This window comes from Phyllobates terribilis, unplaced genomic scaffold (genome assembly GCF_046119375.1).
Source record: "Phyllobates terribilis strain yellow unplaced genomic scaffold, ASM4611937v1 Scaffold_3__8_contigs__length_932513732, whole genome shotgun sequence".
Lineage (NCBI taxonomy): Eukaryota > Metazoa > Chordata > Amphibia > Anura > Dendrobatidae > Phyllobates > Phyllobates terribilis.
In genome coordinates, this window is record NW_027362763.1 from 837,192,518 (window position 1) to 837,211,196 (window position 18,679).

At 41.7% G+C, this 18,679-nt stretch overlaps 1 protein-coding gene across 1 annotated transcript in view; it reads left to right on the forward strand.

Moving 5' to 3' along the window:
* CRNKL1 (crooked neck pre-mRNA splicing factor 1) overlaps positions 1 to 12,183 on the forward strand; it is a 28,050-nt gene extending 15,867 nt beyond the window's left edge. Inside the window, exons 10-14 of the mRNA XM_073672464.1 lie at positions 172 to 252; positions 5,644 to 5,883; positions 9,306 to 9,407; positions 10,603 to 10,851; positions 11,872 to 12,183. Of these exons, the coding sequence (XP_073528565.1) occupies positions 172 to 252; positions 5,644 to 5,883; positions 9,306 to 9,407; positions 10,603 to 10,851; positions 11,872 to 12,060 (861 nt within the window). The 3' untranslated portion in view covers positions 12,061 to 12,183. The remainder of the gene's footprint in view (positions 1 to 171; positions 253 to 5,643; positions 5,884 to 9,305; positions 9,408 to 10,602; positions 10,852 to 11,871) is intronic.
* Positions 12,184 to 18,679: the final 6,496 nt, after the last annotated feature.

Here is an 18,679-nt window from a genome sequence, read left to right on the forward strand (position 1 = left end):
CTGATCGGCACCTTTCGGCTTCCCATTCAAAGGAATTTCACAATTTAATAGTATAGAGACCATATGTGAGAAACCCTCCCGTTCACCTCTAGTGTTCATAGGCATCATCTGCCCATAATGTCTGTGTCCTTATTGTATTTTTTTTTTTTTTTCACTGTTTTTCACTTCCAGTTTAGTTTTGCAAAAATCTGGTTAATGTACGCACAGTTTGAAATCAGACAAAAGAATCTTCCATTTGCCCGAAAAGCATTGGTAAGTTCATCTAACTGCATGTCATGGTAATTACACCTTCGATTTCCTGATGGAACGATTAACCCCTTCATGACCTCATAACGTAATTTTACTTCATTTGGATGCAGGCCGTGCATACAGCGGGCTCAAGGAAAGAGTTTGCAGATGCTGGCTGTGTTATACAGCTGACATCTGCCTGTAACCACAATGGAGTGAACTCTGATTGCTGTTTAACTATTTAAATGCCGCTGTCAGAGAGCGTGCGTATTGGGACCTATCGGCTCTCTTACAATGCAGTCGATCCTCATTATGTAGCTGAGCCGATGGCCGAGCTTCATAGGAGAGCGTCAGTTTAACTACAGTATATGCTGTAACATTCCAGTATATAGTCCAAACAATCAAATGATTGCAGGTTCAAGTCCTCAAAGGAGACTAGTAAAGTTAAAATAAAAAAAGGAAAGTTTGGATTTGCCTTGTCCATAAAAGTTCATTCTGTATAAATATTAAAATTATTTAAACAAGAAGAGAAAAATTGAAATGCCAGAATTGACGATTTTCAGTTACTGCACTCTTCCCCCAAAAAATGCAATAGTAAGCAATCAAAAGATTGTATGCACCCCAAAATGGTACTAATAAAAAGATCAGCTCGACTATGAATTTATTTTAACTACTAAAATGTAAAAAAAAGGCCTTATGAGTGTGGTATATCCATAGGTGCCAAGTAATTTTTACAATACAATGAACATTATTTAAACAAAACCTAAACATCAATGGCGGAAGTGCAGGTTTTTTTGGGGTTTTTTTTTGTCCCCCATTTTTCAGTACATGATATTGTGAATGGTGTCATTCAAAAACTACAATTTGTCTTCCAAAATACAAGCCCTCACATGGCTATGTCAACAAAAAAATAAAAGTTTATGGCCCTTGGAAGAAAGGGGAAGAAAAATTAAAAGCACAAAAACTCAGTCTCCTAGTTATGAAGGGGTTAAACGAGTTTTATGAGATTAAGCTGTGTAAATGAAGCCGTACAACTGCCCAGTAAACTAATATCCAGATAATGATGAAGAAGGTAAAGAGAATTAGTCACCAGGTGTTGCTACCCCATTGGAGAGCAGCATGATGTAGGGGCAGAGACCCTGATTCTAGTGATGTGTCACTTCCTGGGCTGCTTGCTGTAGCTTTAATAAAATCCCTGTTTTACTTGCTGCAGATTTGCCAGTTCTCTAAAGGTTGAGCTCTGTATAATTCCGCCCACACCTCTGATTGGCAGCTTTCTGCCTACGCACAGTGTACACAGAAAGCTGCCAATCAGTGGTGGGGGAGGGGTTATACAGATATCCTGAATATTCTTGACTACCTGGCTGCAGGTTTACTAGTCCTCTAATAATCTCTTGCTGATAAAACTGCTCTCAGATGGTGTAGGAAAAAACCTAGACACAGATTCCCTTTAAGCACAAAGCAATAGCTTTATGTTTTTTACTGCAATTAGTATGGCTTTAAAGGGAACCTGTCAAGTAAAATAACTCTATAGACCTGCAGATAGAGGGTTACTCTGCATGTGAATAGCGTTGTGACACTGTGCGGTGCTGACACTGAGAGCCCTGCTGCTGGGAGGAAATTAACTTTATTCCCCCCTGGTAGCCTCGGGCTTTCAGTCACAGGGGTAGCGCCGGCACAGTTTCAGTCAGAGCTCTGTGAATAGAGACCGGCGACTGTGACTGAAAGCCTGAGGCTACCAGGGGGGAATAAAGTTAATTTCCTCCCAGCAGCGGGGCTCTCAGTTCTAGCACTGCACGGTGTCCCAACGCTATTCACATGCAGAGTAACACCATATCTGTGAATTAATAGCATTATTTTACATGACCAGTTGCCTTTAATTGTATAAAACCGCAAACCCATTTAACATGTGTATCTATTATGACTCCCAAGTACAGGCATGTGTAGACTGATAAGAGATGACATTCTTATAGGTTATTTTCAGTTACTTTTAAGATATTTCATTTTTGTATGCTTCTATTTTTTTCCATGAACAAGACAACTTCTTTCCCTATTTCAGTGAATGTGCTGCAATATACGGCCCTTGTACATTCCTAAATATATGTATACAGCCACTTGACCTACTTTTCCCTAGCACTCGTCTTACTTCACGTTAATTGTGTAATGACTAGTTTTCTGTGTATTGTGTGAGGGCACGGCTCTGTAATGTTAAAATATTTATACAGCTACTGGTGTGCACAGTGTCTATATCCGCACACAGAATGTACTGGTATCCAGCACGGTCACCTCCTGTAACCCCATGGATGCAGCGCAGGCTGCTCTGGTGGTCTACGGCTGGACGGGAGGTTGATGGTGTCCCATCCTCCAGTCACCTGATGGCTGAGGCCTGTGAGTAACAGCAGCGGTCTGGTGACTGGAACAGCGTCTCATTAGCGGCACACCCGAGCTGGACATGATGGCTTCCTGAGTGAGCACTGACCATCAGAGCAGCCTGCACTGGATTTGTGGGGGTTACAGCAGGTTAGTATACCTGATTTTTGTTATTCTGAAGCTATTCCTGCTCCTTGTAAACATTTAAGGGCATGTGCACACGTTCAGTATTTGCAGCAGAAAAATCTGCTGCAAATACTGATGTGTTGGCAGTAAAACTGCAGCCTAATATACATGCAATTTTAATGCATTTTTTACATGCATTTTTTTAATACGTTTTTCCAATCCAAAAGTATGGGTGAAATCTACAGCAAAAGCATTGAAAGAACTGACATGCTTCAGATTTTCAGCAGATTTAAAGAGGTTGTCCACTACTATTAACAATGCCCCCATCGATTTAAATTATGTAAACAAGTCTTTTTGTAATTACCTTGCTTGTTCTTTACTGCCTGTGAGTGGCGCTATCACTGGCCGCTGACAGGCATCACGTGACCCCGGCTGCAGCCAGCTCCGACATCCGCTGATGTCATGTCAAGTTCCGGCTGCAGCTAGGCGTGACCCAGTGATTCGCTCCCCCCTGATTGATGGGCTGTGGGCGGGGTATCACCGCACGTCACAGCCCAGCACCCACCACACGCTTTCCCAAGGAAAGCAGAGGAGAGGGAAAGCACGTGGTGGATGCTGGGCTGTGACTTGCAGTGAAATCCCGCCCACAGCCCATCACTCAGCGGGGAGCGCATCACTGGGTCACGCCCGGCTGCAGCCGGAACTTGATGTGAGATCAGCATATGTCGGAGCCGGCTGCAGCCGGGGTTACGCTGACGTCGGCGGTCGCGTGACCCGTCACATGACTAAATGACGTCATGGCAGGTCCTTTTTAGAGCTGCCGGCAAGCCAGGATGGATTCGATAAGGACACCGGGGGAGGTAAGTATAATAATTATTTTTTTACCATTCTTTTACGGTCACACTATATAAATCCATGCCGGTTGCATGGATTTATATAGTGTGACCAAGTTGTCAAGCACTTTCCAAGTGATGCTAAAATCGCTAGGAAAGTGCTTGACAACCCGCATGTGGAAATGCATGTGAAGAACGCTTCACATCCGCTTGTCCCTGGCAGGAAAAACACATGTACAATCTGCATGTACAATCCGCATGCGTTTTTTCTGCCAGGGAGATGTAGAAACGCTCAGGAAAAATCCGGAGCATTTCTGCATCGTGGGCACATAGCCTTAAATTGATGGGGCATTGTTAATAGTACTGGACAACCTCTTTAAATCTGCAAGGTTAAAATAAGCAACATGTGCATGAGGCTTCAGGAATCTCATTCACTTTGCTGATCCTAGGAAATCCTTCAGGTTTTGTGACAAATCTGCACAGAAAAACCACGACAAAAACACTACAAAACCAAGTGCATGGACCCTAAGAGTTCGGACAACCCCTTTTAAGCTTAAAAAGGATATCTGGGACTTTGCAAAAAAAAAAAAAAAGTTCCTAAGCACTAACAGGCAGGTAGTTGCGACCTACTTGCCTGTTGTGCGCCGTACCGTTCTCCTTCAGAACAGAGCGATCACTGACCGCTCCTGCCGGTGATTCAGCGTCTTCCGCTGACATCACGTCAACAAAGCAGCGGTTTCTTTTCTGCTCTGCTCTGTTCTGTTGACAGGGCTGGACTTCCGGCGTTATTCTGATTGATAGCCGTTTCTCCACTGCTTAACTGGGGCAACCGGTTTTCAATAAGCATGATACCAGCAGTCCCGTCCTGTCAGCATAGCAGCCCGGAAGAGGAAATGCTGCTCTGTTAACAGAGAGCAGCTGAGTCACCGGCAGAAGCGGTCTGTGACCACTCTGTGCCCGCGGAGAATGGTGCCGGACACAACAGACAGGTAGGTCGCAACTACCTGCCTGTTAGTGCTTAGACACATTTTTTTAAAAAAAAGTCCCGGCTATCCCTTTTAAAAGCTGCAATCAATTTGTCTGTAAGTTCTCTGATTGATGTTTAGACATTTTACACCCTGTTCCTGATTTTAGACTTTTCTGGTCAGTGTCTCTCCCAGTAATACATGCTGGATGTGAGTTCTTCCTGTCCAGGATGCTGCTGCCTTCACTAGCTCTCCTATATTGGCACAGCTTTATTCCTGTACCAATTTCCCCTTCTACAGCTGTTGAGGGATAATTTCTTTCTTACGATGACAGACACTAATTCTGAAATGTGTGATTTTCTTTTTTTTTTTTCCTCCCTCGGTTTGCAAATTCTGTTTTTTCGCTCTCTCTACACTGATACATGGCCTTTGTCATTCACAATGTGTAGATAACTGCTTATGCTCTCCTTATCTATACTCTGATACTATACATCCTGTTTAAAGCGCCCTCTATGAGCATGCTTTTTCTCCTTTCTACACTCTATCTGCTGTGTACAAAACTCCCTTCCTTCTCTACAGCTGGTATCCTTTAACACTAGGCTAACTGAGCTGATAAAGGGGCAGAGCACAGAGAGCCAGTGGCAGTACGCTGTTGGATCTATGTTAGGAGCAGCAGCAAAACCAACTATGTAAAAAGTTGCACAGATTCTACAGCAGCAAAATGGAAGGAAATTTTTAATGAAGGCTATTTAGAAAGTTGCTTAATTTTGTATTTGACGATCAAATGGGTTCTAAACCTCTAAATATTTCTAATGTTGGTGGTTTTCAATAGCAGCCTAAAGGGTAGGTGTAGCAAAGAAACTAGGCCATGTGTTAAATGAGGAAAGGCATGCTAGGTTATGTAGTGGTAGACACAGCGGCTTTTCTGGTGCCAAATAAAGGAACACAATCTGTAAAATGTATACAGTCTGTTACTTTTGTGCACGCCTGGAGTGTTTGTGATGCAAGGATACAAAAAATATCAAAACAAATATTTTGGCCTAAGCTTACTCAAACTAGGTGTGAATTTTGCATTTGGTATTCTTACATTGTATAACTGACCACTTATATCCTTTATGTAGGGAACTTCTATTGGAAAATGTCCTAAGCACAAATTATTTAAAGGTTACATAGAGCTGGAGCTTCAACTTCGAGAGTTTGACCGATGTAGAAAACTCTACGAGAAGTTTCTGGAATTTGCTCCAGAAAACTGCACCACATGGATTAAGTTTGCAGAACTAGAAACCATTCTAGGAGATACTGAGAGAGCCCGTGCGGTGTATGAATTGGCTATTGGACAACCACGACTTGATATGCCTGAAGTAAGTTAAGTTTCTACTTATTATTACTTTGTATGAAGACTGAAAAAAGCACTGGAGACGTCAGCACAAAATTGTCACCATAAGGGTCATCAAGATCAGTCTTTGTGCTGTCCGTCTGCAAAATGGGTGGCATACACACAGCACAAGGACCAATGCATGTCAGTGTGGTCGTTCGCATGAGCCTTTTTACACACGGGCAGGTGAGCTGCATGTTAAAAAATTGCAGCATGCAGTACTGTGCTCCTTATTTCAATGGGTGAGAAAAAAAAAAGATCACATACGGGTTACTCTCCATATATCATGCAGTTTATACGGATCCATTACAATTATTAATATAAAACAGTTTTTGCATTTTATTTTTTTATTACATTTTTCCTGTAAAAACTATATTATATTTGGATTTAAGGAACAGACATTTCTGGATGAAAAACAGACTATTTTGCATATGTTCATGTGAATTTTAATATGCCCATGTATCCTCCCCATGAAAGGGGTTAGATAAGAATTTACAGGCAGGTAATTGCTAACTACCTGCCTGTTGTGCCCAACGCTGATCTCTGCCAACTCGGAGCAGTCACAGAATATTCCTGCAGGCGATTCTGCGGCTTCTGCTGACGTCACACCGACAGATCAGCTGCTTCTCTTCCTCTCTGCTCTGTCGACAGGCGCGTCACTGCCGGCATCATGCTGATTTGACAGGCTGCTCCCCACTACCTAACTGCGGGGAGCCAAATGTCAGTCAGCATGACAGCTGCTCTGTTGATGTGAAGCAGCAGAATTGCCTGCAGGATCCATGACTAATCTGAGCCGGTGCCGGATAGACTAAGGAGGTTTCTAGTTTCTTATGTTCATAGTAAAGAAAATAAATTAGTTCTGGAAAAACATGGGCAGATATATCAGTACTGGTGCAGAGGAAATATGATAGCGAATTAAACACAGCAGTCTGGTTATTATGGTCAATGGGACCTGTTTAACCCTCTCACTTCCATAACTGTCCAAGCTGTAGTGGATTGGTGGAGCTCCTCAAGAAGCCGGCGCAGATGTGACAGTGGTGACTATTGGTGGCCCTCAGCTGATCACTGCCCAGCTGCAGTTTTCTCCTTTCCTGTAGCTGTCTCAATCTCCTCCTTGGTACAGAGTGCAGGAATATGTGGATAGATACGGAGTGTGAGCCCCCAAATAGCTGGGTGACACAGTGCTCACAGTGAAGCTACCTAGCATTGCTGGCCCCCTGGTGTCTGCACATTGCTTCCTGCAACTGCAGCCTTGTTCTCTTCTCCAGAGTGTTAGGAAGAGGCCGGCATACAATGTGAGCCCAAAAAAAGCCAGGCGACCCAGTGAACCCACCCAGCTTTTCCTGGCTCCTGGTGTCAGTACAGTCAGCCATTGCTGCATTTTGTGCTAGTTCCAATTGCAATAATTTAGAGGACATGCAACTAGCTCAAAAGGAACTGTTTTTTTGTGATTATTTTATTCCTACTGCTCCCAACTATTCAGTTTGTGTTTTTTTTCATTATTTTTAAATCTGCCATACAATTACAAAGATATGAGCAGTTTATTTAGTGCCGTCAGCCTGATGGGTGAAATAATCCACTGTACATGTGTAGTACAATGTATTATCATATGTCCAAGTCTTGTGGGACTAGTAAGTACTGTAAAAATAAATAAATACAAATTTTGCCTGACAAAAAATGTAGAGCACTGCTCCGTTTTGTTTCCATTCATTTTTTCACCCCCGGGGAGCATCACTGCTACTAAAGTGAACGCTACATTTGTGCAGCACAGCAAATAGTGTAACAGCAAAAAACAGTTGCAGAATTACTGTATTGTTTATAGTCCACCCTGTAAAGAGTTAACAAAAGTTTAATAAGTTCTGTGTACCCCAGAATGACAAAAAACAACTCTGAAGAGCCTCATTCATGGGTTTCCTGGGGGCACCAGCAGTTGGACCTCCATAGATCAGAAAGTTATCCACTAAACCATAATAGGGAATAAGATGCAATTTTGGGGAGGCCCCTTAAAGCTCCCCTTTGGAAGAGACTGAGAAGTCTTCTTTGTTTCACTTAACAATTATGATTTTTGCAATAATCTGACTTGTGGCATGAGCAATGATTTATCTCCGATAGATGCGGCTTCAGTCACTTGTAGAAAAGAAAACCTGTATTGTATCCATGCGGAGAGTAATTGGAGATGGGGCCCATATACATTGTTCTCTATTCACTGCTATAGGAGTCACAGAAACTGTCGTGCACACTGTGTCACTCATAGAAGGGAACGGAGAAGGCCTCATTATTCATTTTTCCACTATATGGGGGTCACCTCAGCAGGGGGATGAGGAGCCACCTTTCTATGGAGCTCGACATCCCAGAGGGTGATATCTGCTTGTCTCATATTCATGCTATATCCTGTGGAAAAGCCGTAAATGTCGGGAATAAGCTTTTAATGGCCAGTTTTGAAGCTTAAAATCATGTTTCAAGTGTAGGTCTGAACTTAATGAGGTTGATTGGCATGCACTCTGTGTGTTAGCCTGTACCACCAGCGCCTCGCTATGTCCCCATAATTCAGAATAAGAAAATTCACCGCAATTTGTAGATTTTTTTTGAAATGCTGAGAGTTTATTATATCCGTGAAGGCAAGAAAATATCCAGGTGCTGGGAGATATGCGACAAGATAGAACGTTTCAACCAAGCCTGGGTCTTAATCATAACATCGTTGATAATAGGGCAGGGTTGTGTTTGGAATTTCTATAGGGAGCAGTTCCAAGTTTTTTGTGGTTATATACTGTTTTAGTCGCTGGTTCCTTGGTAATCCCAGGCATAGACAGCGCTCCCGCTCCTGCCAGTGTGGCTCGCGGTGTGTTTTGTCGCATATCTCCCGGCACCTGTATATTTACTTGTCTTCATGGATATAATAATCTCTCGGCATTTAAAAATAATCTAGAGCGTGCGTTGAATTTTCTTATTCTAGGTCTGAACATGTGGCGCTCCAAAAAAGCACGACAATGGTAATTCCTTTTTTTAGACTTTTTTTTTATTATTATTATTGTGTAACAGTATCTGTAATCCAGGGCTGTGGAGTCTGTAAGCCAAACCTCCGACTCCTCAATTTCCATGTCACCGACTCCAACTCAGACTCCCTCATACATGGCTCATGTTCAAGTGATAAATTTACTGTAGCACAGATTCATCTCAGCTAAAAGTCTAGACCCTTAGATCAGGAATAGGACATTTCATAACTTTCCCAAATTCTTATGAAAAAATATTCCCCACAAACTGCATTGAACTACTGTACCCAATTTATTTATATATTTTGGGAGTCTGAGTTGGTCCATTTTATACCGACTCCACCTAAATGAACACTCCACAGCCCTACTGTAATCAAGTCAGTTCTCACTCATGATCTTGCCTATTTCCCACTGGCAGGTTCTCTGGAAATCTTATATTGACTTTGAAATAGAGCAAGAGGAATTTGAGAAGACAAGAAATCTATATAGGCGACTTCTGCAGAGGACACAACACGTCAAGGTATTCAGTACACAAGGGAAATTATGATAAGGTGTTTGTAGCAGTATCATTGCCCTTTAAATCATTCAGTGCCGTGGTCTCATCATTTAGTGCCGTGGTCTCCTTATTGCCTTATGTTTTTTAGATTAATGTGTATGTAGGCAAATCTGAAAAATTCTGATTGTTAACTGGGAATAAAAACAATCCATTTACCAGCTGTCAGACACAACCGGGGGCTCTGAAGAGAAGACAGAAGCAGTTTATTACTGCTTCTGTCTTCTTTTTTCCAGCTATATAGCGGTCAATGAGTGCTGTCCAGTGAATAGATGCATCGACAGTGACAATGCTACAGTAGGATCTGGTGCCCACATGGTTGCCGGGTTTCTGCCTGGCATAACAGTATGGCCAGGTGTTAGCACATAGAGATCAGCTCTGCCAGTGACTTCTGTCACTGTAGTGGGCTGTTTTCCCCTGTAACGGGAATTCTTGTGGATGCTCCAATTGCTATGGAAAAAATTTAATAAAATAAAAAAAAAAAAGATCTTTAGAGACAACTTATATGAAAATTATAAATATGAAACATCTGCAAAGCAAAAAATAAAGTATCATAATAGTCTCCTTTTTTCATGTAAAATTTATTTTATTCCATAAATATAATGGAAAAAAACCTTATACATATTAGGTATCTACGTGACCGTAACTACCTTGAGAACCAATTCAGCAGGTTGTTTGGTGTGAAAAATATGAAAAAAAATCTAATTTTTTCTAAATTTCGGTTGCAAAAATTAATATCAATTACAAGTGATTTATATGTAGCTGAAAACAGTGCTTAAAAATAATACAATTTGTCCTGCATAAAGAGTGCCTCATAAGGCACATCAGTGAAAATAAGAAAAAAGAAAAGTTACGGCATCTGAAGAGCAGAGGCAAAAATGAAAAAATGACCGGCCAATTTTAAGAGATTAGATCATAAACCTAATGTTATTGTTCACTATGATATGTTTTCCTTATTTTTTGAGTTGCAGCGGGTTATTGGCTGTACATTGATTACAGCTGGTGTGGGTACAGCTCCTGTGCCACCCATGGGGGGCGTCTGCCAGCATCTATCTGGTTAATCAGGAGCTTTCCAGGGGGTGGTTTCTCTACAAATGTAATGTGCATACTCCATATTCCGTTACCCTGTTATGCTAAATGAATCCTCGCTTCTGCTTCCCAGGTCTGGATAAGCTTTGCACAGTTTGAGTTGACTACTGGAAGCAACGACACTTTGATGAAATGTAGACTGATCTACGAGGAAGCAAATAAGACGCTGAGGAATTGCGAGGAGAAGGAAGAGAGACTGATGTTACTGGAGTCCTGGAGAAGCTACGAACAAGAGTTTGGCGCTGAACCCACACAGCAGAGAGTGGCCAAACTCATGCCAGAGCGGGTCAAGAAGAGACGAAAACTCCAGGCAGAGGATGGGGTAAGACTTATAGCTGCATGCAGATGGGTCTGTCCCCCTCGGAGTGCAGACCCCCAGAGCCGACATCACTTCAGTACCATCGACCACCCTAGCCGTGCAATATGACGCACCGCTATATTAGTTATATGGTTTGTACCTAGTTTTAACCCCCTGACGTCACCGCCAGTTTTGGCCTCTATGCTAAATCTTCCTTCACTTTTTTATTGTGGCTTTTTTATTTTCGCAGTGATGTAATCTTATGAGGGCTTGTGGAGATTTTTCGTTTCTTTTTTTTTGGGGGGGGGGGTTGGTGAATTGATTGTCGGTGGCATCATTTTAGGGTATATAGTACTTATTAACAAAAGCTTTAATTAACTCTTTATTGGACAGAATTTAAACAAAACCACAATCTTGCCACTGTCTTTATGCATTTTAAATTGTACTCAATTCGCCGTGCTGCACCAATGAAGTGCTAACGATAATATGAGGATCGGCACAATCATGACAAGAAGACATTTCTATAGTTTTATTTATTTTAACTACTTTTGTACATTAATTACACTTTAAAAAAAATAGGTTTTATTTGTAAATGTTTTTTGTGGGGCAGGGTCCCCATATTCTGATACCCAGTTATATAGGGGCTGTTTTTTTCTCTTTTAGCAAACCATCCCCATCTACCCCTCAAAAAAAAATATGAAAACATAATTTTTTCTGTTTATATATTTACTAGTCTGAAATAGATGAAATGGGGTCTTGCAGATGTGGTCCTTTTGATCACATTGATGATACACTTTAAAACCTGTCAGTCAATCGGCAGGCTCTGATTGGCTGAACAGTATGGCAGACACGGTGGACTTTGTCAGGCCCCCGATTGCCATAGCAACCAATTTGCACCCTCTAAAGGGGGGTTACATTTATCACTTATACACAGGGTAGGTGATATTTTGCTAATCACACAGGGCCTAATAGCCCCCGTAAGTCAGCCTGCGATGTCTGCTCCTAACTAACATTGATAATTGTGATGTACTTTTTCTTTTCTAGTCTGATGCTGGATGGGAAGAATACTATGACTACATATTTCCAGAAGATGCAGCTAACCAGCCCAATCTTAAACTGCTTGCCATGGCTAAACTTTGGAAGAAGCAGCAGAAAAACGAAGATGAGGAGGATGATGATGATGATGATGACAGACAAGATCCCGACAAAGAGATTGATGAGAGCTCCTCCTGACACACAGATCTCTCCGGCCTCTTACTGCTTTTTGTATTTCCTTGTACATAACTCAGACCAGATGAATTTGTTATTAAGCTGTCCAAGCCTCTTATGTGAAAATAAACCATTTATCATAGTTTACATGTTCCTTCATTGGGAAGTGATTCTGTCCCTCTGTGGTGAAGCACCCTTGAAGGACCGGTCATAGGTTAATAAAGGGGTCTCAAAATATATCTATGTATATATATATATATTCTAGACATACAGTTGAAACCAGAAGTTTACATACACTATATAAAAAGACACACATGCATGTTTTTCTCAATATCTGACATGAAATCAGAATAAACCTTTCCCGTTTTAGGACAATTAGAATTACCATAATTTTTAATATTTGCCAAATGCCAGAATGAGAGAGAGAAGAGAATGTTTTAAGGCATTTTTATTACTCACTGCAAAGTCAAAAGTTTCCATACACTAAGATTACTATGCCTTTAAACAATTCTGGACTGCCCATATGATGATGTCATGTGTTTGGAAGCTTCTGATAGTTTTTTTTTTTTAGGAACATCTGAGTTAATTAGAGACACACCTGTGGATGTATTTTAATGAACACCTGAAACACACTGCTTCTTTGTGTAGCATCATGGGAAAGTCTAAAGAAATCATGAAGAGAATTGTGGACTTGCACAAGTCTGGCTCATCCTTGGGTACAATTTCAAGATACCTGAAAGTGCCTCGTTCATCTGTACAAACAATTATATGCAAGTACAAACAAGATGGGAATGTCCAGCCATCATACTGCTCAGGAAGGAGACGGGTTCTGTGTCCCAGAGATGAACGTGCTTTGGTCTGACATGTGCATATCAACCCAAGGACAAAAAACAAAAGACCTTGTGAAGATGATGATGGTGGAAGCTCGAAGCTGGTAAGAATGTGTCACTATCCACAGTGAAACGAGTACTGTATCAACATGGGCTGAATGGCCACTCTGCCAGGAAGAAGCCATTACTCCAAAAGGAACATAAAAAAGCCAGATTAATGTTTGCAAATGCAGATGGAGACAAAGACCTTCATTTTTGGAGACATGTCCTGTGGTCTGATGAAACTAAAATTAAACTCTTTGGGCATAATGACCATTGTTACGTTTGGAGGAAAAAGGGAGAAGCTCAGAGGCCTAAGAACACCATTCCAACTGTGAAACATGGGGGTGGCAGCATCATGTTGTGGGGTTTTTTTTGCTGCAGGAGGGACTGGTGTACTTCACAAAATAGATGGCAACATGAGAAAAGAAGATTATGTGGCAATACTGAGGCAACATCTCAAGACATCAGCCAGGAAGTTAAAGCTTGAGCGGAAATGCATCTTCCAAATGGACAATGACCCGAAGCATACTGCCAAAATGGTAACAAAGTGGTTTAACCCCTTAACGACCGCTGTAACGCATTTTCACGGCGGCAGTTAAAGGTACTTATTCCTCAGCGCCGTGAAAATGTGTCGCTGAGGAATAAGGCTGTAGAGTCAGAAATACTCCAGGGTCTCCGCTACTGGTGGTAGAGGAGACCCTGGAGAATATGATCTGGTCTGGTTTTTATGGTCCTGTCATGTGATCGCCATTATTCACCGAATAAGGGCGATCACAAAAAAAAGGTGTGCCCACAGTTTACAATCATTTCTGAGAAATGAAGCCCCCCTGGTTCCTCCAACGTCCTCTAATAACCCTCTGGCATCTTGCCGCAGAAAAAAAATGGTGGGTGCATACGAAATGCACCCGCCGAGATCTGCCGGCGGTGCCCGGCAACAGCAGGAAATTTTCCCTATTGGTTCATTTTGATCACTGTGATGAACCCTATCACAGTGATCAAAATAAAAAAAAATCAAACCCCCTTATGTAAATAAAAGTTATAAAATAAAAAATATATTTTTGTTGTTAAGGTTAGCCCAGGGTTAGGGTTAGGGTTACGGTTACGATTAGGGCTAGGGTTTTGTTACGGTTGTGTTGGGTTTAGGGTTGGGATTTTTTCAAAAGTAAAGAAAAAAAAATGACGATATGGCGACTAGTGTTGAGCGCAAGTGCTCGCTACTTGAGTTTGCATGAGGTGCTCGGGTATACACAGAGTATCGCGGTGCTAGAGTGACGTGCTCGAGTCCTCGCCCCCATGTTTCACGGTTGTTATACAGCAAAAAAAAAAAACACTCTGGGATTGCCTGCCATACACAAGCGATCCCTGTATGTTTTTTTTGGGTGTCTTGACAACCGTGAAACATGCGGGTCGAGGACTCTAGCATGTTACTCAAACACCCGCAATACTTGGTGCATACCCGAGTACCCGATGCAAACTCAAGTAGCGAGCACTTGCGCTCAAGACTAATGACAACTTATTCAGTATAATGACCTATTGTTATCAAATTCTGTGTCGTACCTCTGGGTTCAAAATGTTCACTATACCCCTTGATAAAATCCTTGCGGGGTGTAGTTTCTAAAATGGGGTCACTGATGGGGGGGGGGGGGGGGGTTTCCACTGTTTAGGCGCATCAGGGCTCCCCAAATGCGACATGTTGTCCACAAGAAATTTTATGGTGCAATTTCTCCTGTTGCCCTTATGAAAACGCAAAATTGGGGGCTAAAAAAAACATTTTTGTGGGAAAAATTTGACAATTTCATTTTTACGGCTCAATGTTCTAAACTTCTGTGAAGCACCTGGGGGTTCAAGGTGCGCACCACACATCTAGATAAGTTCCCAGAGGGGTCTAGTTTCCAAAATGGTGTCACTTGTGGGGGGTTTCCACTGTTTAGGCACATCAGGGGCTCCCCCAAAATGCAACATGGCGTCCGCTAATTATTCAAGCAAATTTTACATTCAAAAAGTCAAATAGGGCGCCCTCCCTTCCAAACCTTGTCGTGCGCCCAAACAGTGGTTTTCCCCCACATATGGGGTGTCGGCGTGCTCAGGAGAAATTGCACAACAAATTTTGTGGCCCATTTTTTCTTGTTACCCTTGCGAAAATTAAAAATTTGGGGCCTGAATTAAAATTAGTTTGAAAAAAAAGTTAAATGTTAATTTTTCCCTTCCACGTTGCTTCAGTTCCTGTGAAGCACTTGAAGAGTTAATAAACTTATTGAAACTGGTTTTGAGCACCTTGAGGGGTGTAGTTTTTAGAATGGTGTCACTTTTGGGTATATTCTGTCATGTAGACCTCTTAAAGTCACTTCAAATGTGATGTCACTAAAAAAAAAAAAAAAAAAAAAATCGCTGGTCAACTTTGAACCCTTATAACTTCCTAACTAAAAAAAATGTTGGTTCCAAAATTGTGCTGATGTAAAGTAGACATGTGGGAAATGTTATTTATTAACTATGTTGTGTGACAGCTCTGATTTAAGGGCATAAAAATTCAAAGTTTTGAAAATTGCTAAATTTTCAAAATGTCAAATTTCCTTTTTTTTTCACATATAAACGCAAGTGATACCGAATAAATTTTGCCACTATCATGATGTACAATACAAAGTTATATTGTGGTACTGTGTTAGTCAGAAAAATCTATGTAAATACTTTTATGCAAAAAATGACAAAAGTATTCTCGGAGTCATACCTTTATTGGCTAACCAGAAAAAATATATATGCAAGCTTCCTATCACTATCATGAAGTACAGTATGTCACAAAAAAAATCAGAATCAGTGGGATCCATTGACGCGTTCCAGAGTTATTACCTCATAAAGTGACAATGACCAAGCCAAATTACAATTCTGACCACTATGGCTCCATCCTTAAGGGGTTAAGGATAACAAAGTCAATGTTTTGGAGTGGCCATCACAAAGCCCTCATCTCAATCCTATTGAAAATTTATGGGCAAAGCTGAAAAGGCAGGTGCGAGCAAGGCGACCTACAAACCTGGATCAGTTACACCAGTTTTGTCAGGAGGAATGGGCCCAAATTCCTACCAGCTATTGTGAGAAGCTTGTGGAAGGATATCCCAAATGTTTGACCCAAGTCATTCAGTTTAAGACCAATGTACCAAATACTAATGAAATGTATGCAAACTTTTGACTTTGCAGTAAGTAATAAAAATTCCTTAAACATTCTCTCTCTCTTGCATTATTCTGGCATTTGGCAAATATTAAAAATTATAGTAATCCTAATTGACCTAAAACGTAAACTTCTGGTTTCAACTGTGTGTATGTGTATGTTAATAAGTAAACTCTTTTTGCAACAGCAGGAATGATGACACAAAAATCTGATTTACAAGGAAGTAAGAAGGTGGTGTGTGAAGCCGCAGAGTCAGCACATTTATGGCCCGGAGAGGTGGTGCGTGCGTAACACATCGCTAAAGACAATCTAGTAATGTCAGACCTCTTCTTCAGGGCTTGAAATCGTATCTGGCAACACGTCAGTAGAAAAAGGGGTAAAAAGGTTCTTTATTTCACATAGATTAAAAGGCCGTGAATCCCACGGGAATGGCCTACACATTTCAAAGTAATGTTCTTAAAGCCGTGGACCCCTGTCAGTTAATCTTTGGCTACAATGCTTTCAACATGATACACACCAGACCGTGCCAAGACAATGAGTAAGCTCAGCGGCTTTACCAATATAGAAGAACGCCCCATTGCTGAGCTCACTGATTGGCTGTTGACATGACATCAGTGCCAGTGCCAGGCACTCGGAGCAGAGACTCGGCTTGTTTAAGGGACTGTGAGTACAACACGGTTTGTTGTTTTTATACCAAACTGTGCCCAAAGATGAAGATTAACTAAAAGGAGACAACCCCTTGCATCATAGCAATGTCTCAAATAAGGAGACTGCACTAAGTAGATTAGAAAGGAAATTAAATCATTAATCCTCAGGTGTGTAAGATTCTCCAATTTGAATTTGGAACTTCCCAACGGGCACTGAGATCCCCCTCCATCCTATACCCCCTCCCAAAAAATGCATTTAAGTTATTAGTGCGTGTGTTTTATTGGAATAAACTTATAAGACTACAACTAAAATATGTACATCGCTGTTCATATCAGAAGGTGACTTTGTATTTAAATATCCAAAAAGCCTCATGTCTATGTAATGGATGAAGATTATCCCCATCATGAAGGGAAAGGGAAGGATCCATCTCAGTTTCCCCAGAGGAAAAGAAAATATATCTCTTCTCCTGGGAGGATACGGATACGCTTTTATCAGTGGTGAGGAACATGATGGAAGTGGAAGACACTCACCAGCCCTCATTGGTACAAGATGAGATTAGTGATGATTGAGTATGCCTCATTAACCCTTTCGGCAAGCACGCTCGGGTGCTCATCGAGTATTTTGGCGTGTTCGGCCTTTCATTCATTGTTGCCGCGCCTGCAAGTGTCACGGCTGTTAGACAGCTGTGACACATGCAGAGATAGCCTGTTCGCCCACGGTCACGTCACAACAAACCTCTTAGTGGGTCCTAACGTTTCCTGCCTCAAAGGAGCGGCACCAGTGAGTTAAAATGCTCCTTTCATGTGGTGTTGGTGTAGTGTGTCGGCCATTGTTGTTGGGGTTTTGTGCTTGTGGGGCAGCGCAGCCTGGGGTCATGGGGACTCAGTCTTGCATCATGGGTGCTGTGAGGCACCAGGCCGCACGTCCTGCTGGTGCATGGTCAGTGCGGCGGTGGTTGGCGCACAGCGCCGCTCCTTTGAGACGGTAAACATTAGGATCCACTAAGAAGTTTACCGTGACGTGGCAGTGGGCTTCATACAGTCTGATCAGAATGTTAAACTAAGAACCTCATGTTCAGTTATATATATTTTTGCCGAGAGGCATTAGACCGACGTATGATTTTTTTGAGGTTAGGCTCATGCTTTTTTTGTATATAAAAACAATGATTCTGGAGGTGTGGGAGGATGTGGAAAAGAGAAAAGTCATTCCCAGAAGTTTCAAATTACACCTGCCATTTGAACCAGAGGACATACAATTATGGGAAGAGACCCCCAAAGTCAAAATCCTAATAGCCAAAGTAGCGAGGAAGACATCTATTCCATTCAAGGACTCATCATGTTTAAAGAACTCTATGGACAGGAAGGCAGACAGTCTTCTCAAGAAGACTTGGGAAACCTCTGCCACAATAATAAAAGCCAACATTGCATCTACCTCGGTCGCAAGGTCCATGAATATATGGCTGGGATAGACCTCAAAGAGGCATATTATCATGTACCCATTCACCCTCAGTCAAAAATATTTACGGTTCACGTTGAAGAACACTACAGTTCCCATGCCTTCCGTTTGGTCTTTCCTCTGCCCCACGTATTTTTACCAAACTAGTAGTCGAAATTATGGCATTTCTCAGAGAACAAGAGATACTAATAGGCCAGTACCTGGACAATTTCCTAGGAGTGGCAGAGTCTCTTCAACAGCTAAGAGCCAGTTTAACTTCAACCGTCCTGACCCTAAAAAATCTGGAGTGGATTATAAACTGGGAAAAATCTGATTTTATTCCAGGAAGAAGGAAGATCTTCTTAAGAATCCTTCTAGACTCTTTGAACAGCAGATGTCCTTCCTATCAGACAAAAAACAAAAAGAGCTCAGGGACAGAGACAGGGATTTCGGGAAAACAACGAAAGTCACCATCAGAGAATGTATGAAGATCTTCGGTTTTATGACAGCCTCCATACCGGGAGTTCGG